Raw genomic sequence first — 22,408 nt, 5'->3', positions numbered from 1 at the left:
TCCTCCCCATCCCCCTCCCTATCCCCATCCCTCCATCCTCCAACCTATCCCCACCCCTCTACCCCATCCCCTCATCCCTCCATCCCCCACCCTACACCCACCCCATCTCTCCTTCCCCCCTCATCCTTCCATCCCCCTCCCTACCCCAAACCCTCTGACCCATCCCCTTATCCCTCCACCCTCATCCCCATCATCCCTCCCACCTTACTCCATCCCCTTATCCCTCCACCCTATCCCTCCTCCTTCCCCCCTCATCCCTCCACCCCCTACCCCATCCCCTCATCCCTCCATCCCCCACTCTACCCCCACCCCATCCCTCCTTCCCCCCTCCCCCCTCCATCCTCCACCCTACCCCACCCCATCTCTCCTTCCCCCCTCATCCTTCCATCCCCCTCCCTACCCCCACCCCTCTACCCCATCCCCTCATCCCTCCACTCCACCCCATCCCTCACCATCTCATCCCTCGACCCTCAGCCCCATCATCCCTCCCACCTTACTCCATCCCCTTATCCCTCCACCCTATCCCTCCTCCTTCCCCCCTCATCCCTTCACCCCCTACCCCATCCCCTCATCCCTCCATCCCCCACCCTACCCCCACCCCATCTCCCCTTCCCCCGTCATCCCTCCATCCCCCTCCCTACCCCAACCCCTCTGCCCCATCCCCTCATCCCTCCATCCCCCACCCTACACCCACCCCATCTCTCCTTCCCCTCCCCGCTTTCCATCCCTCTCCCTGCGCGTCCCCGCTGGCGCGCACGCGGCGAGCGCTGCCTTGGCCGGGGCCGCGCCTCGCAGCCGGGAGCGCGCTCTCGCGAGACTCCCGCGGCCCCCCCCCCTCCCCTGCCGGGAGTGCCCGCCCCTCCCCGCCTGGCTCGCTCCGGTGCGGCCCCGCCTGCGATGCAGCCCGGCCCCGCGCACTGACTCCCTCCGGCCTCCGCTGCCCCCTCCCCGGCCAGGCCGCAAAGCCCCGGCCTCGCGTAGCGCGGCTCGCCGAGCCCCGCGGGGGGTAGGGCGGCCCCGGGCCGGGCCATGCGGCGGGGCCCCCGCTAGGCTCCGCGGGACAGGAGGGAGGCCCCGGCCCGGCCATGCCGGCCAAGAGGAAGCCGGTGCTGCCGGCCCTGACAATCACCCCGACCATCGCCGAGGGCCCGAGCCCGGACGGCTCCTCCGAGTGAGTGCGGGGGCGGGGGGGCGAAGGGGGGCCGGGGTGGGAGGCCAGAGTGGGGGGCTGGGGAGGTGGGGGTTGGGGAGCCCAGAGTGGGGGGTGGGAGCCCAGAGTGGGGGGCTGGGGAGGGGGAGCCTGGCCTGGGGGGAGTCTGGGGCAGGGGAGCCCAGAGTGGGGGGCGGGGGAGGTGGGGGGAGCCCAGAGTGGGGGGTTGGGGAGGTGGGGGGAGCCCAGAGTGGGGGGTTGGGGAGGTGGGGGGAGCCCAGAGTGGGGGGCTGGGAACTGTGAGTGGGGCTCTGTGGGGCTGGGGGCATGGGGGGGAGCCGGGGCAGGAGGTGCCCCCCCGGAGGGAACGGCGGGGGTGGGGGCAGGAGCTCCAGTGGAAATGGGGTGATGAGAGGGGTCGCCCCCAGGGGGCCAAGGGAAGGGCAGGGAGGTGGCCGGGGTTAGGACGGGAGGCCCCAGGGCCCGAGACAAAGGCACCTAGCTGGGCCTCTCACACTGGCTGGTGTCGTGGGCGTGGGGGGAGAGAGGTGACGCTGGGGGTACAGGGGATGTTGGGACAGTTGTGCTGGGGGGGGTGGATTGGAGAGAGAAGGGGGGCTCAGAGATGATGAGGGCTGTATAGTTTACGGGGAGTACCTGTAAAGAGTCACCTGTCCTAAGTGCTTGGAGCTCTGCCCAGTTCTTCACCGTAAACATTTACCTGTGAAACAAAGCTGGGGGGATGGGGTGCTATTGCCAGGGAAGAGGGGGTGGGCTCTAGGTGTGAGGGTTGGCAGGTGATCGTAAAAAGCACCCGCTGAAAAAAAGACGTTTTAGGGTGGTGGATTAAAATTGTGGATTAAAGGGCTGGGATGAATTTCAAAGGGGAAATAGCTCCACACTGTTGGGCCTATCACAGTGACAGTCCAGTCTTCTCCTGACCAAAGATATCCCAACAGGAGCACCAAAAGGCAGATGGCGTCAGAGCATAAATGCCCCATTGTGCATGGATAATAGATAGGCATCGTGTTTGGGCAGGATGGTGAGGGGTGTAGTGTTTTAAGCTGGGGGATTTGCATGACTTCATGGAAAGTCCCTCTCATGTTACTTAGTGGACTGCCTAGATGTATCCCTGGATTCAGAAAGGGGAGCGGCTGCTGGCACAGTTTGCTCCTTTCCCGGCAGTGAGCAGCACTGCTGCTGGAGCGCCTTTAAGGTTTTAATGATTCCCCCTGGTTTTGCTTAAATGGCTGATTGTAAAAAAAAAAAAAAAAAAAAAAAATGCATCTCTGTAAGGGATCTGTGCTTCTGGGAAGATGTTGCATCATTTATCTCCAATATGGCAATTCCCTATCAGTAACATTCCAGGGTTCGTGCCTTTGTAATAAGGCGTCATTTGTTTATCTTACTGCCATATCAAGATTTGAATCTGAATACACATAGCTTTGGAGAAGGCTTTCCTCTTAGCTGCCTTCTCCCTACCGGCAGTGCTGAAGGGATCCAACATAAACTATGTATGGGACTTGTATTATGCTGGGCCTTTTGGCTCTTTGTGTACCTAGCAAACAGACAGAGTTCCAGTTTTGCCATCTCCTCTGGAGGAAGGGACGTCAAATTCTCTGTCTTTAGCAGAGACCTAACCGGCTCTAACAGTTTGTTCTGCTCCTCCCTGTTTCTCTTCAGGGCAAACCTGGTAGATCTTCAGAAGAAGCTGGAAGAATTGGAATTGGATGAGCAGCAAAAGAAGAGGCTAGAGGCTTTCCTCACCCAGAAAGCCAAGGTTGGGGAGCTGAAGGATGACGACTTTGAGAGGATCTCCGAGCTGGGAGCTGGCAACGGTGGGGTGGTCACCAAAGTACAGCACAAACCCTCAGGACTCATTATGGCACGAAAGGTAAAAGAGAGGTGGCAAGTGAATTGTCCTTCTTGTGCTTGTGTTGGCCTATTGTGCCACGCAGGAGAGAGGTTGTAATAGCAGAAAACCCTGTTAGACAAGCAGAACTTTGCCTATCCTAACCCTTCTGCTTCCTTAAATGAATTCCATACTGGTAAAGGGTGCCTGGTTATGGGCCCTGGAGACCAAGTCTCCTTGGTATCCTTAGAACAGGTATTGCCCCGGCAGCAGCAGTGTTCTTTTCTCTGTGCTTCAACCCTGACCTGGAGCATCCCCCCTTGGGGTGAGAAGAGAGTTTAGTCTCCTTGTCCTTTCTGCTGAAACTACCAGCAATGGTGGCTCTTGTGATGTGGACACTAGCAAATGGATTGAGGTTCCTCAAACTTGTTATGCATGATCCACCAGTCGTCAGTTGATCCTGACTTTCTGCCACTGTTGACCTGAGCTGGATTTGATACAGTGGCACAAAGATGAGTTTCTTCCATAATTAATTCTCTGAGAAATCTTCTGTCCCCTTCTTCAGTGTCTTCTTCTCCATGTCTAGTTGGCAGCCGGTTTCAAGCGGAGTGCCCCAAGGGTCGGTCTTGGGGCCAGTTTTGTTTAATATCTTTATTAATGATCTGGAAGATGGTGTGGACTGCACTCTCAGCAAGTTTGCAGATGACACTAAACTAGGAGGCATGGTAGATACACTAGAGGGTAGGGATCGGATACAGAGGGACCTAGACAAATTAGAGGATTGGGCCAAAAAAAACCTGATGAGGTTCAACAAGGACAAGTGCAGAGTCCTGCACTTAGGACGGAAGAATCCCATGCACTGCTACAGACTAGGGACCGAATGGTTAGGTAGCAGTTCTGCAGAAAAGGACCTAGGGGTCACAGTGGACGAGAAGCTGGATTTGAGTCAACAGTGTGCTCTTGTTGCCAAGAAGGCTAACGGCATTTTGGTCTGTATAAGTAGGGGCATTGCCAGCAGATCGAGGAACGTGATCGTTCCCCTTTATTCGACATTGGTGAGGCCTCATCTGGAGTACTGTGTCCAGTTTTGGGCCCCACACTACAAGAAGGATGTGGAAAAATTGGAAAGAGTCCAGCGGAGGGCAACAAAAATGATTAGGGGTCTGGAGCACATGACTTATAAGGAGAGGCTGAGGGAACTGGGATTGTTTAGTCTCCAGAAGAGAAGAATGAGGGGGGATTTGATAGCAGCCTTCAACTACCTGAAGCGGGGTTCCAAAGAGGATGGAGCTCGGCTGTTCTCAATGGTGGCAGATGACAGAACAAGGAGCAATGGTCTCAAGTTGCAGTGGGGGAGGTCTAGTTTGGATATTAGGAAACACTGTGGAGGGTGGTGAAGCACTGGAATGCGTTACCTAGGGAGGTGGTGGAGTCTCCTCCACCTCGGAGGTTTTTAAGGCCCGGCTTGACGAAGCCCTGGCTGGGATGATTTAGTTGGGAATTGGTCCTGCTTTGAGCAGGGGGTTGGACTACATGACCTCCTGAGGTCCCTTCCTACCCTGATATTCTATGATTCTATTAGGCCATGGAACATGAGTTGTACTATGTCAAATCCTATGTACTGTTTAGAGCACGTTCATGCTTTATCTTTCCATTAGAGCAGCTCTTAATCAACTCGACTAAATTGGATGAGGTTTGTGGGAAAGTTATACAGTTTTCAGGGGCAAGGTGTAGCTAACAAGGAGAGAAAATGTGTGGCTTAACCTGCAGAAAGAAGTGCACTTTGCTAGCAGAGGACAGGTCAGTTAAAGTGGTTCCTGGACTGTTTGCCACTCGCTGTGAATTAGATCATACGCAGCAATAAAGTCCCAGACATCCTTGTGCCTTGAGACGTCCTTTCTCAACCTCCAACTTAATATCTTTGTTAATGCTAGAATAGTTCTGTGAAGAGCCTTGTGAATTTGTCACGAAAACGTACTGTCCCAGACACACAATTTGTTCATCCACCTAATGATGCCTAATAATGGAAATAAATAATTTACCCGCCTGTCAGAAAAATGGCTAGCCTTCCGCGAGAGAACACGTAAGATTTCTGACGGTTGTTCAAATCCACAGTGTGACTTAACTTGAAACTCCGGTCTCTTGTCTTATAGGGATGAATTTTAAAAGCAACAGGTAAAATTCTATGGGTCTGATGAGCAAATATGTCCCACTGACTGGCTTCCCCTGGAAAGCAGTATCTGTAAAGCCTTCCACATTAGCATCTAGCTTGGGAGTACTGGAGCTGGAAGGGCGTCAGCGGGATGCTGTGTGTGTGAAAACTGATGGAAACCTGTGTTCAGAGCCTGGTTTGAGATTTTGAGCATGGTCAAACATAGGGCTGTACGTTGTTGGTCCAAACCTTCCCTGTCTCCCCATGTAGAATGATCGAAGTCCCAGGAGACTCTGAAGCGTGTAATGGTGATCACTGTTTGAGAATTACTTGCTTTTTCTAGCGGCTGCAGCTTCCCTTCCTGCGAGGTATTCCTTGCACATCGATAAACTGGTCCTACATGGAGCCCAAGGAATAATTCAGCTGCTCGTCAACTTTCAAACAACTCCCTCTTAGTGACCATGTTTTAGTTCTTCTCTGGTTTCTTTGGTATTCAAACACCCTTTACAGTGCCTGTAGAGATGACTTTTTTTGTGATAAACGTTTACTATGTTGGGTGTCGTCTCTGCACCCAGTTTGCTACATTGGTTTTCTGCCCTGTACCCTGTATTGTCAGCCGGGGGGTGACTAGTGTGCTCCGTTGCATTCTGTGCAGCATGCAGAAATCAAGAGTAGTTGTCCAGAAAGTCTCACCGCTTAGAGTGGTAACTATAGGGCGACCAGCTGTCACCAGCACAGGACAAAGTGGAGCTCTTTCAAACCCCTCTTCCGCTTCTCCCTTCCCTTACTTCCAGGCTACATCTGTATGTTCTCGTAGCTGCTCCTTGATTCTGTTGTTTGATTTTTCTCTCTTTGCAGCTGATTCATTTAGAAATTAAACCCGCCATTCGTAATCAAATTATCCGAGAGCTGCAGGTCCTGCACGAGTGTAACTCTCCGTACATTGTGGGTTTCTATGGAGCGTTCTACAGCGATGGGGAGATCAGCATCTGCATGGAGCATATGGTGAGCCTAAACTCCCTCCTTTTAAGCAGCTGCTGCTGCTCTCCAGTGCTGTATGCTGGGCAGATCCCTCTGGGTTGTAGATGCAAAGGAGTAAGTGATGCTAGAGGTTTTTCTGACAGCAAAAGGCTTGTTGCTCAGTGCATGGGTGGTGGAGCTGGGACATCAAACTCTGTCTAGGAGCAACACAGCCCTACATGGGCAGCTAAAATACAGAGAAATTGACTTTCTGGAAAGCGGAAGTGGTGGTTTTGGGGTCCAGCCAAGAGGAAATGTTGCAAACCCTCCACTGAACAGAATTCACTGAACTGCAATGTGCGTCTTCCGCTGTATCTGGCGGGGAGGGTGTGTTGTATCCCCTCCACATTGGTGCAGTCAGCACTGCCTTTGCATTGACAGTGTGTAGGGGAAACCGTGCGGAAAGCCTGTGACATTAATATGTTAGACGAGGCCATTAAAATGGCATTTCCTATGATAGCAAAGTTTAATCATGAAGTGCTTAGCAAGAGATGGGCGTATCCTCGGAACACCCATCTGTGGTGATTACCAGAGAGATCTTCCTTAATCTGTGAACAGTCTGATCTAGTGTTACTGACTAGTGAACCCAAATGTGTTATGCTGTTTACACCGCCCAGTCCTCATAGGTATGTAAATATAGAGCCTAGAGTTGGAAAACATTTTTCAGGCCGTTTATCTTATTTTATTTTCCTGCTAGTGCTCAGTTAACTTCTCTGCTCTGAATTTAGGATGGAGGCTCTCTGGATCAAGTGTTGAAAGAAGCCAAAAGGATTCCTGAGGAGATCTTGGGGAAAGTCAGCATAGCGGTGAGTATCCCTCTCCCAGAGCTCACTCAAAACCCAAAGGGAAGAGGAGAGGCTTCAGGCTTTCAGAATAGGGTGGCCAGATGTCCTGATTTTATAGGGACAGCCCCAGTATTTGAGGCTTTGTCTTATACAGGTGCCTATTACCTGCCACCCCCATCCCAACTTTTCACGCTTGCTATTTGGTCTTATCAGAAGTTACTGTCTCTCAGGGTGTACTGGGAGCAAACACTGTCTGAGTCTTGACCCTTTGCCGGTTTGTTTCCCAACCCTTCCTGAAATCCATTCTGTACCCCAGGACTCTCTTATTTCCTTGGAGCTGGAGCTCCTGTTGGTAGATACACCTACTAATTCAAGTTGCAAACGAAGGTTTTCTCTCCACCCCGTATATCGTTATTGTATCATCAACTAGGAGTCAAAAGAATAACCGTATGGGCTGTGAAGTTAGTATATTTCAGACCATTTACTGCAGCCCCAGCTGGGAGGGTAGAAACTGGTGTAGGAGCCTCATGGAAAGCTTCCATCGAGCCAATGAACCAGTGACTTCATATCTAACACTGTGGGATTTTCAATTGTCTGAAAGTTTTATCTCCTTAAGCTGAGTGGATCTAAAGTGCAGCCAACATTTGCTCGGCTGTGTGCCGGTTACTCCCTAAAGCTGAAGCCCTTAGTTGCTACAGGGAGGCTTTACTGGTGATGTTGCAGTATTACAGCATCTTAAGTCTGTGCAGGATCTCTCTCTCCAAAGGGAAAGACTTTTCCTTCCCAGCTTTTACCTCTTTCTGTCCTTTGGTTTCCTTCTAGGTTCTGCGAGGTTTGGCCTATCTAAGAGAGAAGCATCAGATCATGCACAGAGGTGAGAGGGGAGAACCTAAAAATAGCTTCTCATGACAACAAGAGATCTGGATTGTTCTTACCTAGCATTGCGCATACATTTATCTCTCTCTCTCTTCTATTCTCAGATGTGAAACCTTCTAATATCCTGGTCAATTCCCGGGGAGAGATAAAGCTATGTGACTTTGGGGTTAGCGGTCAGCTCATTGACTCCATGGCAAACTCCTTTGTGGGGACTCGATCCTACATGTCTGTAAGCCCCTTTATTCTTATGCAAACCTTTGGGTGTATTCTACAAGGGAGAGGGATTTACCACTCTCGGGAACCAGACAGAGCGTTAGCATCGTGTCCAGGATCACTCACAACTCCGCCAGGCACTCTTAGCCTGGCCTGTAGTATCCTGCTGTTACACCCTTCTATGCCGAAACTAGCAACCTGGCCAGCCAGAGAGGTAGTTGTAATATATGGACAAATCACTGAGGGCTAGATCAAGACCTCACTTCACTTCTGTCTCCAGCCTGATTTATTTTTTAGATGTACAAAGAACACCTAAGTGCACTTACATAAACATGCTCCTTTTACAGGAATGCCGTCAACCTTAAAACGGGTCAGTTTAAAAAAAGAATTAAAAGTAGTTTGAAGTCCTATATGTGCTCCTGAGTTCCCCTGCCAATATTTGTGGGCTTAGAGTTGCACTTGAACTTCTAAGTCGTTTTGCTCCTCTCCACTTCTCCCCCCCCCCCCCCCCCTCCGCTCTTGTTTCTGCGTGGAAAGAACCAAGTCACCTAAGGGATATTGGCTTATTCCGGTGAAAACTCTGAAATGGACTCCATAAAACACTTCATTCTCCATTGCCTTGTGCAGTCATTCACACCAGCTGCAAAGTGAAAGCCAGAATGGTAACATGTTCCATTCGCTTCACACTGATGCAGATATTCCACACGGTGCAGGGCAATGGGGTGTCAAGTGCCCCACGTGAACTGGAAAAAGAGAAGTGACAGTCACCTCGGGTGTTACTTGTAGCAGTAGGTAGAAGAATTTCAGACAGAGGTCTGAAGAGGTCACGGGAGGGATAGCTCAGTGGTTTGAGCATTGGCCTGCTAAACCCAGGGTTGTGAGTTCAATCCTTGACTGGGCCACCTGGGGATCTGGGGCAAAATCAGTACTTGGTCCTGCTAGTGAAGGCAGGGGGCTGGACTCGATGACCTTTCAAGGTCCCTTCCAGTTCTAGGAGATGGGATATCTCCATTAATTTTTATTTTTAGGTGAGATGTCTTAAGTTGAAGTTCCTTTAATCATTAGATGCTGTTGGGCTTTCTCTTTCTATCCACACAGTCTGGGGGCAATGTAACTTCTCTTTCTGCAATGGAATTGTTGCATATTGACTCTTATATGTCTGTGAAAACTTGCACAACTCCCATTCTAGCCAGCGTCCTTTGCTTTCATCAGCAGGAGATTTACTGACCGGTATAATTACAAAACTCTAAATCTGTGCTGACACTTGGTCCTTAGCTCGTTTGCCTCAGTGGGGTGGCGTATAATGTGCATCTCCACAGCCTGACGGCTAGGAACAAAGACGTGGATTCTTAGGGGTGCTGTCAGCCTGCACTTGTGTCCTTCCCTCTGAACTTCTTTGTATTTTGGGCACCGTTCCTCTTCAAGTGCAGTTATAGTTAGGACAGAGACTGAAAAAACAAAACAAAAAAAAGTCCTCTTCTTTCTCAGTCCCTCAGCTCTGTGTGTTTTTTGAGTCATATCTCTACTAACAGCTGTGACCCCTATTGGTTCTGCGGTGATGTAAGGAGCAGAAAACCCAGCTAGGTTTTCAGATTCTATTTGGGAGTTTGTAGTATGGGGCAGTTGTGTGGTGGGTTTTTTTTTTTTGGTTGTTGGTTTTTTTTTTACATGTATACTGAGTAAAGTAGATCTGAATACACTGAGAAAATAACCCCATGGTGTCAATCACTCTTCTGGCCATAGCAGAACTTAAAGAAGAGCGGCACTCAAGTAGCATTTAAGTATATAAAACCTGCACTACACATTCTGTGGACATGACCTTTCTAGGTAGAAGAAATCCCCCCCCACCGCCCATATTTCCTCTGAGCATATTAATGTTTCCTGCTGGTGTCAAGAGTGGCAGGTCCTCAGAGGATTCTAGTTTATAAAGAAGACTGAGTGAGTTTCCAAACAGCCTATCCCCGCAGCATTTCAGCCTCGAAACAGAAAAACTGCATTAAGCCAGAGCCACTTTAGCCTGAAGGTGTGGGAGGCGGGGGCTGGGGGAAAGAGAGAGAGTCATGTCTATTTCATTGAAATGTATAATTAGTGGGGAGTGTTTTGTATCCTTCCAGGTGAGGCAGAATTTCTCTGCAGTAATGTGCCATAGCCACAGATGACTTCCAGTCAATGGAGTCTCTTCCATGTGGTGACCTCTCTTCTGTTGGGAAGTACAGTTTTACTGAGGCACATCTGTGACTTTTCATTACAGCCTGAGCGGTTGCAGGGCACTCATTACTCAGTTCAATCCGACATCTGGAGCATGGGTCTCTCCCTGGTGGAGCTGTCTATCGGAAGGTACCCAATCCCCCCACCAGACTCCAAGGAACTGGAAGCGATATTTGGCCGTCCCATGGTCGATGGGGCAGAGGGAGAACCTCACAGCATCTCACCGCGGCCCAGACCCCCAGGGCGCCCTGTCAGTGGTAGGGGCTGAAATTGACACCTGTCTGCTGGGATGGTTTTTTGGTTTATGGGGCTGGGTTAGAAGTATGAAACAATCCAGGACCATTAATTGGCTTTCATCATTTCTCTGCGTTTGGACGTGGAATGGAAGCGAGGCAAATACATAAGGGTTCTAATGGGAACTTGTTCTGCAGAAGACTGGCCTATACCCAAACACTGGAAGCAGAACCAGCACTCACTCTTGCTTCTCTGGTTTTTACAGAATACGTGTGTAAAATCAGTCTCCCCTAAAGGCAGCATACGCATGAAGGCCAAGATGTTCCAAAATGACTAGTGATTTGGGGTGCTCAACTTGAGGCACTTTGAAAGGAGCCTGATTTTCAGGGGCCTGGTGTTTAGCGCTTTGAAAATCAGGTCCCTTTAAGGAGTGTCAAGTTGGGGGCCCACAGAATCATTGGAAAATCTTGGCCTAACTGTGCAGAACTTGAATGGAAATTGGTATCTCTAGCAATGTGAGATTGCTTTGCTGACTAACTTTGTTGGTGAGAAGCGACAGCCCTAGAGGCTAGTGCCGTTACCCACAGGTCAGGTACGGCATTTGTATCGGCAGAGCCAGCTTCCTGCTAGCGTGCCTGAGTCCTGGCCTGGGGTAAGGGCTAGTTCAGTTTCAGCAGCCCATTGGCTCCTTGGCCTCTGATTAGACTGATCCCAAAGGGGCCAAATATGTGCCAGTTGTGGTGTATTTGAGAGCTGGACTGAGGCCACCAAGTTCATCTCGTGTAGGCCTCTGAACAGCCATTAGATGGTAATTATTGAGTGGCTGGATTTGAACTGCTGATCTAAAGGCAAAAGGCTTCTTGGTCCACTTCCAGCCCTCCAAGCTCTATGATCTTGTGCTTCCCAAATGCTCCCAGCTATTAAATGGATCCGTGATTTGGTAGCATCAACCATAAAGCTCAAAACGGGCTTTTAAAAAAATCCATCCCCATTGTCTTGTTTTTGCTTCCATCAGAGTCTGAATTCCACTGTGCAGGTTCTGTTACCTCCGTCCCTGTGCAGTTTCTTACTCTGCCTTTGTCCTCTTAACTACACAGGCCACGGAATGGACAGTCGGCCTGCGATGGCCATCTTCGAACTGCTGGACTATATTGTTAATGAGGTTGGTATTTGAAATCACCTTTCATCTCCTTTCCCTCTGTTTGTTGGAGTCTCTGGACTTGGAATAGATCGAAAATCCTCATTTGCTCATCAATTAAAGGGGTAACAAGAACTGAAAGCTTCACTAAAATCTCCTTCTCTCCTACTCACTCTATTTGTATCGGATCCCAGCCCGTCTCTCCCACTTGTTCTTCCTGTCTCTTGGGATTAAAGTCTACAACGCTAAACTGCCTCTAGCTCTGGAATAAGACCCTGCAGACAAGGGCTTATAATATCTTTGAAGGAACTGTGAGAAGAGTAGAAAGGGGAGCCCTGAGGGTTAATGAACTATTTGTTCAGTAATCAGCCATTTAGAACAAACTCCTCCATAGACTTGTGAAGGATAAACAATCCCTCTGCCAGGAGCCAGATCACCCCAGTGTTCTCAGCCTGGGGCGAACGCCTGGTCTCTTTTTGAAAAACCTTAAGGTAAATTACAATCTGGGGTCTTAAAGTGAGCATATCCCAGTACGGAGGCAGGACTAGTCTGTGGGAGGAACAGCTTCCCCTGTAAGGTGACATGATGAGTTGTTACCTAACCGCAGTTGTACCTGTTGAGTTAGTTCCATCTGCTGTAGGGTTTCAGGTATGTGGGATTTGCTGTGTCTTATCCGAACACTGATCTGGGATGTTGAACTCCAACCTTTTGGCAGCGACTAATGCCTAATGCTTCAAAAGTAGGCAGCTCTGCTTCCCCTGTGCACCTAGCCAAATGGGCAGTGCTTTACCTAGGGTGGGGGGCAAGGCTTTCCTTCGGACGCCTTGAATGGTATAGCTGGCAGAAGATATGCACTGATGGGAGGCTATTGGCTATAAAGGGAAGCAGTGGTTCTGAGGTTTAAAGGGAAAAACGTATGAACAGTCAGGTCTTCGGGCTGCAGGTTTTCAGTGACTGCTTCTTCCTGACCCATTGATGCAGAAAACCCTTCTTCTTTTCCCAGCCTCCTCCTAAGCTGCCGAATGGAGTTTTCACACAAGACTTCCAGGAGTTTGTAAATAAATGGTAAGGATCTCTTTCTACAAGTGAACATAAAGGCTGTGCACGGGGTTGGTTCGGCAGCCCTAGAGAGTGAAACTTTCCATCCCATAACAAGGCTGGCAGGGGCAGCACACGTTTTCCCATGTGCCCCTGCCAGCGTGCCTCCACTCTGACCTGGAGGGACCACCGTCAGTCAGTCCTTGTGATCCATTCAATCTGTGATCCCTGTGAGCTCTTAAATGGGCGCTTGTTCTACTAAGACCACCGGCCCATTTCGTATAGGCTACAAAAATGGCTGCTGGGTAATGGCTTGGAGTTGCTACCAGTGTGGGTTGGTCACTTGAGTCATCCAGTCCTCCAGTCTGTCTTTGTATTTATTATAAGCCTTTTGGTGGATGCCTAGATAAACTCAGCAGCCCATGCTGGTTTATTGGCAGCCTTCTCCATGATGTGGTATCCTTCCAAACACTCACCCAGAGGAAGCTTGCCTAGAATGTTTTCTAGGCGCATGAGACCTTCTCTCTTAATCTCTTGCCCGTCTCCTCACTCAGGGCACGTCTTCACTACCCGCCGGATTGGCGGGTAGCAGTCGATCTATTGGGGATCGACTTATCGCGTCTAGTGAAGACGCGATAAAATCGATCCCCAATGGCTCTGCCGTCGACTCCGGAACTCCACCGTGGCAAGAGGCGGAAGCGGAGTCGACGGCGGTGCGGCAGCGGTCGACTTGCCGCTGTCCACACAGCCAGGTAAGTCGACCTAAAATACGCAACTTGCGTATCTTAGGTCGACACCCCCACCCCCCCACCCCGCAGTGTAGACCTAGCCTTAGAAGGGATTGTTTTTCTTCAGTTTGGGGCTTCATGCTCTGATGACACTGCCAGCTCAGCTACCTCTGCTTACGAGTCATGTTCAGAAGAGCCTGTCATTAATGTAGACTGTGTACTTGGGAAGGAGGGGTTGGTTGTATTTAGACGTTACAGTGCCAATTTTCAACATTAATGGATGCTGTCGGCCCCCATATTAGATACACCTAATGAGGCAGCAGCATGACTTGTGGGCCTGAACTGAGACCCGCCCGCTTTGCTTTGGTTCATGGATGCACTGCCGTCTCAGATATGGGTTGATCTTTTGCAGCTTTCTAGGCCTAAATTTTCCACGGTGACTAATGACTTTGAGAGCCTCAATTTTGGGGTGCCCAACTTGAAACTCCTCGAAGAAGCCTGATTTTCAGAAATGTAGAACAGCAGCTCCATCTCAAAATAAGGTGTCTTTCTGGTGTTTCAGAGCTGGGCTCCTAAAATGGCTGGTCACTGCTGGAAACTTACGCTCTCATCTTTATTTTCAAATGAGGGTGGGAGTGGTTTAGCAGCAGCCTCTGCTAGACTCTTCCTTGAGAATCAGGTTTCCCCGAAGTTTTTCTATGATGCTTATCTCCTAAGCCTGCTGCAGGTTTTGGTAAGTGCATGGATACTGCGGTATGGCATGAGAACCTGGATAGACCTGATATTAAGGTCTGACTGTTCAAGGGAGTCCTGCTCTCCAGGAATCTGCTAGGATAGACTTGGAGAGTGTCCCTCAGCAGTGGGTCCACAAAGCCACTTTTAGAGTTGTGATAGAAGTGACCAGGTCTAAGATTCTCTGGCTTCCAAATAAACCAGACACCTGACTGGGTAGCCTGCCTGGCCAAATAAGGAGCTTTTCACAAGAGGGGTCTGACAGAGCTTTCCTTCCTTTTCTTCTGTTCTCAGCTTAATTAAAAATCCAGCAGAACGGGCAGATCTGAAGATGCTGATGGTGAGTGGGGAGCTGCAAGTTGTTTTGTACTGGGGGCAGCTCGGGCCTCGGGCTTGCATTGTGGGCGGGATTTTCCTCCATTCCTTTCCCAGAAGCGGATGCTATTGGATGTGGTTTCCTCCTCTTGAGACACTGGAAGCTCCAAGGCGACATTAAGGATGAACTGAGTGGGAGGTGAGGGAAAAGCTGCAGGAAAATGCCAGTCAGATTGATGGCATTTACAGTCTTCCAGAACCGGGCCCAATACACGTAGGTCCTGCAGCCCATCCTGCTAACCAAGCCCAGGGCAGGCACCCGGCCTTCCTAACATGATTCCTCAGAGAAGTCTTTGGGAAGGAAAACAGTAGTTTCTGTCAGAGAAATTTCCATGTCTTCCCAGGCGGTTTGGGAGAGCAATTTTCCCTGGTAAGGTCCAGATCCTCTCCCCACTGCGCACTGGTTTCCTCAGCTGCTGTGGCCTGGGATGGGGAGACTGTGCCCCCTCCCCCCAATACCTCTTGGAGCTGGTGCTCTGGGCTTCATCACCTGCCTCCCCCCTCCTCCGGGTGCAATGGCTGGCAGTTCCGTGGAGTGGCAGATCCTTTACATGCCGTCTCCCAGTGTGACAGCCAAGTCTGGGGTGCAGGCTCCTCAGATCCTGCCCGCTCTGGGTCAGTTCTGCATCTAAGGCTCCCCGCCCCGGGGGGTGGAGTACATGATTTGCAGCTCTGGAGTTTTGCTGAGCCAATTCTGAGATCACACACCGCTCTGCCTGTGCGCCTGGAGCTGCATACCCTCCCCCCCCAGCTCCCCATGCTAGGTGTCCTCCCACGAGGCTTGCCAGCTGGGCCACAGTGGGGATGCATGCGTTTTCTTGTTCACTGGGACTGTCGCCAGTGTCTGTTCATTCTATCCTATGCAGTGCATCAGCCAATTAGATAGCAGTATGGCTGTCATCCCCTCCCCTACTGATAAACTGTCTGAAAACCAAAAAAAACCCAGCCCCACACTTGAAAATAACAGCTAGTTGGTCATCTATCTAAAAAGCTGGGTTTGTTGGCTGGAGAACAGAACGAGCCGGTCCTCCAGCTCCATCAGAACAGTGCTGGCAGTACAGCATGACTCCAGCAAGAAGCTGTCACTGCAGCACAAGCGTCTGTCAGACCAAACCATTAGCAACATGATGAGTCATTGGGTGATATAGACCCCGTCACTGGGTTAGAACTGCTTTGGGGAGACAGATCTCCTGGCTTTTATCTAGTATAGCGGCAGCAGCAGACACCATTACCCTGTGGCAGCCCTTCGTCCTCCCATTCATGTCCTGTAAAGCACTGCCGGGGGAGCCCTTGTTACATCAGCGCTGGCTCTCAGATGGCAGCATTAGACCTGAGAGGGGCTGGCTGCAGCTAGCCAAGTGCACCTGCCGTCTCAGGTTAGGTAATTGCTCCAGAATCCTGACCTTGGGTGCCGCTGTCCCTTGTCTGATCTGAGTGACCCTCCTACACTGATTTCGGGAGGCAGCGCTGCCCGCCAAATTGACATCCGCACAGCTGCAGCGTTTTAATGCGTCTGGAGAAGACGCTCTGAGGCAGGTCTACACTACGGGGCTAGGTCGACCTAAGTTACGCAACTCCAGCTACGTGAATAACTCCAGCTACGTGAATAACGTAGCTGGAGTTGATGTAGCTTAGGTCGACTTTTGCAGCATTTGCACCGCCGGGGTCGACTTACCTTATGCTTGTCGTTCCGGTGGAGTACCGGAGAGGCGGGAGAGAGATCGGCAGTCGATTTAGTGGGTCTTCACTAGACCCACTAAATTGCCCCCCCCCCCCTCCCGGTGGATCAGTCGCCGCACATGAATCCCCGGTAAGTGGAGATAAGTCCTAAGCCAACAGGAGAGCGCTCTCCCTTCGGATTAATAACTCCCCCTCCGAGAGGCAGTAGCTACGTCAGCCAGAGAAGCTCTCCCAGGACATAGCGCTGCCTACACGGGGGGTTACGGTTGGTATAACTGTCACTCAGGGTTGTGGATTTTTTCACACCCCTGAGCAATGTTGTTATACCGAAGTAAGTGTGTAGTGTAGACCGAGCGAGGACTTTGTGGTAGGGAAGTACGGAGTGTCCTGTGAGCTGTGCTAGACTAAAGCGATGCATGTGCTTTACTCTCTCTTTTCCCCTTTCAGAATCACGCCTTTATCAAGCGCTCTGAAGTGGAAGAGGTGGATTTTGCAGGCTGGCTATGTAAAACGCTGCGGTTAAACCAGCCCAGCACTCCCACCCGCACCGCCATGTGACGGCAAAGCAAACTGCCTTGTGTCCATACATCTGCCTGTCTGCCACCGTTTCCTGCCCTTCAGTAGAAGACAGAACCGCCCTCCTTCCCCCCCCATCCCCTTCCCAAAACGGCGAAGCACCATCATTTTGGGAAATACCCATCATCCAACAAACGTGCAGAAACGGGCTTGCTTTCTTTGTTTTGTTTTTTCATGCCTGCGTTCAAGCGCGGCTCAGTCTTTGACGTTTCTGACATTTGGGAAATGTGCTGCTGCTTATGTTGTCTCTTTTGAAACCTGTTCCCTTGGGTTAAAAAAATATGGTGTGTGTGCGGGGGGGGGGGGGGGGGAGATCACATGCTTTGTACACTTCCTTTTGGTGTGGGCTTGAAAATGGCTAGTGTCGAAAGTTGTAGCACTGGACACAGAGAAACCTATCAATGCGGAATGGCTGGGGTGAGGGCAGGGACAGTTGCCAGATGGTACAGCTCTTGCATATGTGTTGGCAGAGAGCAAGAAGGGGAAGTGAAGGTGTTGAGACTAGTAGATTCCTTGAGCTTGCTTGGGGAAATGAGCAGGGGTACTGCGAGAACAAAGAGATGGTTCGTGGGTAATATTTTTAGCCTAGTTGGGGAAAGAGGAGTGGCAACTAAATTCTCTCCCACGTTTCCTTAACAGGGAAGCCTTTCTTAGCTCCCCTTGTCCTGTTCCTCTTTGTGTCCAGCCAGGGCTCTGCCCTAACCCAGAAGATGGAGAAAGGACTGACTAGGGAATCCTGTTTTTCTTCATGTAGCTTTGAGGTCCTTTTGCATTACTGTGCGTTGGAAAGTTGATTTCTAGTAGCCCAACTTCCTTCCCTGCTGATCTTCCAGGTGTAGCGAGGAAAAGTTTCTGCTTTTAAAACGTGGGGTTTTTTAGTATGTTCCAGGCACGCACTGCGTGTTCGGTGATCGTCTTGGGCTATAAGTCGCCACATTGGGCGGTTAGCCTGCTAAGAAAGGGAAAGGCGTCTGAGCCAGTTAATAACAGACTGCAGGGCAATACTGGCTATTCTTCCGGTCAATGTGACGGTCAGGGCAAGAAGCTTTTTGTGGTAAGCGTGGGCCTCCCAGAATTGTGATGGAGGAGACAGTACCCTCCAGCGACTGCAGCAGCATTACTGCCCAACTGCCCCGCCACACTCTGAAGGGAAGACACCCGACAGTTGGCGATACAAAGGGAAAGCGGGCATTTCTCTGCAGATCCAGCGCGTTCTGCCGCCAGTCAGAGATGCTGTGTTGGGAATTGAATCCCTAGCGACTGGCCCAGGGAAGAAAAGTCCTGATCTTCCTTCGGATCTACTCACAGCACTGACCAGGCTGATCTAGCAGCCATCCAGGAGTGTGGTGCAAACGCCAAAGGCTCTTGTGGTGTAGCTGATCCTTTGCACGTTTTCTGTGCTGCTCCACAGTCCAGTGAGACCCATCTCCCATGAGGGCTGTGGCAGATGCAAGCGTTTTTAGAAACTTTCTTTGGAGAGGCAGGGAGAGGATGGGTGAGATGCCTCAAATCCTACAGGATGCCAAACAGCAGATTTCCACCCAGGGTTCTTTACCTGTTTGAAAGGGTCTCCACGCTGCCTGCTAGTGGTCAGGATTGTTTTGTTTTTCCTCCAGCACTGATGTTTTCCCCCCACCCCCAGCTCCTACCAGAGTGTTTCAAACCTGTGATCTCCCCCGGAATATACCTAGTCTTTCTAAGTTCATTCTCTTCCCTCCCCTCCCCTGCTTGGCCTCACTGTGTTAGAGTGGCTGGTTTTTAACTGTATAACTGCACATTCAACCGGCAGCCTTTAGACAACCACGTAAGGCAGAAGACCAGGGCGAGGTAGCTGTGACTCCAGCCATCTTATGACCAGCTGGCGAGATGCTGTACAAGGCCACTGGAGGAATGAAACCACACATCGGAACTAGTTTTGTGACGTAACTAGCCAAAAGCAATCAAGTCTCTGGGGGACACTTCCCCAAGGACCATTAGGTGCCTAATTCCTATTGGCATTAATGGGAGCTGGGTGTCTTAGGCTGTCCTCTTTGCCTGGGCAAAATCTCCCCCCTGCCAGTTTGATGGCACATGCTCCTTGGGTAGGGGAAAGACCTGTCAAGGCCACCCAGACATGGTGCACGTCTCTTCGCTCTTCTGATAGGTAAGGATGCCATCGCACGGTGGCTGAACTGTTACACAGAGCTGCCTGCACCATTGCAGTACCTTTCCCAGGCCCCCTCCGTCTTCAGCTCCGGTAGTTAGGAGTCCTGTCCAGTTTTAGCCTCTTCCATTGGGGAAGCTCTGCTACTTCGAGTTATGACCGCTTCCCCCATTGCTCGGCGTTCCCCGCCGAAGGCCAGTACAAATCCATAATTGTGATAGGTGGGGTGGTAACTCCAAACGTGCTTCATCTAACGACAGTCCTGCTGGCAACCTCTGAACCATGAAGATCTCCATCATGCTTCCCTAGAAGGGGGACACCAGTCGTACGCTCTCTTTTCTGCTGCCGAGCTAGGAGTAGAGTCTTGCCCCGACCCCACTGCCTTGGGCAAGCGGATCTTGCTTTCTGCCTTTTCCCGTGAGCTGCCTGGTTCTCAGAAACGTTTTTCTGGGCAGGGAGACCCGGATGGCGAAGTGAAAGTGGCTAACTGAGGTAGCTGTTTGCTCTGCTGATCCAGACACGAAGTCTGAGAAAGCCTCTTTTGGGACTGTACTCGCTTGCTTTGTGTGACCGGCAGTAGTGTGTATGGAATTTGCCAAGTGTATTATCTCCTCTTTCTCAGGGGGGATCCGGTTCTTCATTTCCTTGAGGGAAAGGAATAAGAGGTTAAACAATGGTTAACCAGAAGGGCCTGCTCACCTTTGGTGGAATCTTGCTTCTCTCAAGCTACCTCTCTAGTTTAGGGAATGATAGGTACGTACCTTGCCGTTACGGGAGCAAGGAAGGGCCTTGATCTGTGGTAACGGTTGAGTCTCATGAGGTGGGAAGATAGCCTGCATGGATCACATGGACAGGGTCTCTTCAAAGAGCCTTTTATGCTTTTTTTTTTTTTTTTAAATATACCCTTTCTTTTCCTGCCTGCTGTAGAAATACAAGCCATAGGAATGACTCATTCCCTTGCCCTCTTGGCTTTGGGAGGGTGTGATGTGCGAGTTCCATTTGGCTAGAGTCTAGAAATCTTGTCTTTGTCGGGTCTCTTAAGGCACGATGTCTTGGCTTAACGGGCAGAGGCTGTCTGCGTCCTCAGCCCTAGCATTCTTGTGCTACTGTTTAAGGAACAACCTGAACCAGCCCTCGGTGGCTGCGAAGGTCAATTGTGAACCTGTAAATTCGGGGGAGGGGGGAAGAGGGGGCATGATTTGTGAGGGGGCGTGATTTGTGAGGCTTGGAAAGCTTGGCTACCGCTGCTTTCTAAGGGACAGTCCCGTTATTGGGTAGGCAGCAGACATATCCGTGCCCCTCCCCCAAAACCCATACATTCTTTTCCTGTAACCGCGTTCCACTGGGTAATGTATCGAATGTACCTGAAAAGGAAAGGGTGTCGGGCGGAACCTGATCACTCATGAAGCACTTGCCGTGTCTGTATGGTGTCGGTTTCACCCCCTTGATGAAGGGCAAGATGCCAGCCAGTGTTGAGTAAAGTCTTTCAACTAGCATGTCGACAGTGTAATAATTTAACGGGGGGGGGGGGCGGGGGATTCCCTCCCTACCCATAGATGCATTTCATGCTGCTGATTGTGGTTCAGATATGCTGGGTGTTTAAAACAACACACACACACACACACACACACACACAAATATAGTGGATTGTGCTTATTTTTTCAAATAGTACCAGTGGCTCAAGCACTGATGTCATTTTTACATTTTTGAAGGCCTTTATTTTTACCCCCGAGTTACCCTATTTGATCAGATTATCAGGTGCTCTCATGCCTGGGTTCTAGTTAATCAGACGAATAGGACACTAATGCAGAGACGCAGCTGAGAGAGCTGGAAGAATGTGGATCTCTCACTCCATTCGGGGGAACGTCTGCCAAGCTTTTACCATCTCCTGATGTCCAGAAGAAGGGGAGACAGGTTCCACTGCTGCTCCAAACCAAAACTTATGCTGCAGGCTTCAGATTTCACTCTAATATGCCTCTCTCCGTCCATTTGCCACAGTGTCCCGTAATATTTATATCGCAGGAAGAAAATGGGTAGAGTTTAATAGCCCGAGGGAAGACTGGAGAGCTAGCAAAGATTTGAGAGCTAGAATCTGAAGCATCATTCCTGAGTGGCAGTTGTATGTTTTCCAACAACCCATTAATTTTTTTTTTCCTAGAGTGCACTTATATTCCATCAAATCTGGTAACTCTTGAGGATTGAATGTATTATACAAAGTGTTTGGGTTAATTAAAAAAAAAAATCTAATTGCAATGGTGAGATCATGTGCTCTGAATGACTATGTACTGTTTTTTGGTCATGTATATGAACCATGAGGCTCTGGGGTGGGGGGGGGTGTATCTTTTTTGCCTCTAATTTAACTAAAAAATGGTAGGGAGGTCTACGATTCGAAAGCTTTAGGATATTTTTGTTTTGCTTTTGCGCTTGGTTTTGGAGGTGAAGGGGAAAGTGTATTGAGCGTTTTGTTGGTGCAATTTTTTTTAACTATTTTCATCATGGAAAAAAAATAAATAAATGGCACTTTACATTAAAAGGCCCTTTTCCTCTTTAATTTCATCACAGGTGGTTTTTAAACATGAATTTTTAAACTGAAACATGAATTTTGACCTTCATAAAAAATGGTGGGTCTAAATTAGCGATTTCCACTCAAGAAAGAGATCTTGGAGGCATTGTGGATAGTCTCTGAAAATATCTGTTCAAGGTGCAGCGGCAGTCAAAAAAGCTAACAATGTTATGAACCACTAGGAAAGGGATAGATAATAAGACAAAAAATATCATAATGCCACTATATAAATCCATGGTATGCCCACATCTGGAATACTGCGTGCAGCTGTGGTCGCCCCATCTCAAAAGAGATATTAGAATTGGAAAAGGTACAAAGAAGGCCAACAAAAATTATACAGGGATGAGGAACAGCTTCTAGACAAAGAGATTAAAAAAAATGGGCCTGTTCATCGGAGATAAGAGATGATGGAGGGTGAGGGATATGATAGAGGTTTATAAAATCATGAATGGGGTGGAGAAAGTGAATAGGGAAGTGTTGTTTACCCCTTCGCATAACACAAGAATCATGAAATTAATAGGTTTAAAACAAACCAGGAAGTATGTCACACAACACACAGTCAACCTGTGGAACATGTTGCCAGGGGATGTTATGAAGGCCAAAAGTATGACTGGGTTCAAAAAAGGATTAGATCCATTCATGGAGGATAGGTCCATCTGTGGCTAGTAGCCAAGATGGTCAAGGATACAGCCCATGCTCTGGGCGTCCCTAAACCTGTGACTGCCGGAAGCTCAGACTGGACAATGGGGGATGGATCACTCAACAATTGCCCTGTTCTGTTCATTCCCTCTGAAGCATCTGGCACCGGCCACTGTCAGAAGACAGGATCCTGGGCTAGACGGACCATTGGTCTGACCCAGTGTGGCCGTTCTTATGCTTCAAGAAGGTAGAGGATGAAGAATTATTTCAGCACTGTGGATCTCGGACCCTAGTAGCAATCCATAG

At 49.9% G+C, this 22,408-nt stretch overlaps 1 protein-coding gene across 2 annotated transcripts; it reads left to right on the top strand.

Moving 5' to 3' along the window:
• Positions 1-946: 946 nt before the first annotated feature.
• On the top strand, positions 947-21,433 carry MAP2K2 (mitogen-activated protein kinase kinase 2). 2 transcript variants are annotated; one of them, XM_065578398.1, is made up of 11 exons: positions 947-1,171; positions 2,834-3,044; positions 6,013-6,159; positions 6,903-6,980; positions 7,782-7,833; positions 7,940-8,064; positions 10,300-10,513; positions 11,588-11,652; positions 12,632-12,693; positions 14,421-14,466; positions 16,629-21,433. In XM_065578398.1, exons 1-11 carry the CDS (start codon positions 1,086-1,088, stop codon positions 16,737-16,739), a joined length of 1,197 nt encoding a protein of 398 aa, XP_065434470.1. In that variant the 5' UTR covers positions 947-1,085; the 3' UTR covers positions 16,740-21,433. The 2 variants fall into 2 exon arrangements, with proteins under 2 accessions (XP_065434470.1, XP_042697414.2); XM_042841480.2 differs by lacking the exon at positions 947-1,171 and having other exon boundaries at positions 2,652-3,044.
• Positions 21,434-22,408: the final 975 nt, after the last annotated feature.

Source organism: Chrysemys picta, chromosome 25 (genome assembly GCF_011386835.1).
Source record: "Chrysemys picta bellii isolate R12L10 chromosome 25, ASM1138683v2, whole genome shotgun sequence".
NCBI lineage: Eukaryota > Metazoa > Chordata > Testudines > Emydidae > Chrysemys > Chrysemys picta.
The sequence above is the reverse complement of the archived record's forward strand: the minus strand, read 5'-3'. Positions and strand labels throughout refer to the sequence as shown.

Bases quoted from the DNA above. Each gene is read 5' to 3' on its own strand.
- MAP2K2 (XM_042841480.2), top strand. From the start codon at position 2,667: ATGGGACTTGTATTATGCTGGGCCTTTTGGCTCTTTGTGTACCTAGCA. The intron at 6,160-6,902 runs GTGAGCCTAAAC...CTCTGAATTTAG, and splicing joins GCATCTGCATGGAGCATATG to GATGGAGGCTCTCTGGATCA. The intron at 12,694-14,420 runs GTAAGGATCTCT...TTCTGTTCTCAG, and splicing joins CAGGAGTTTGTAAATAAATG to CTTAATTAAAAATCCAGCAG.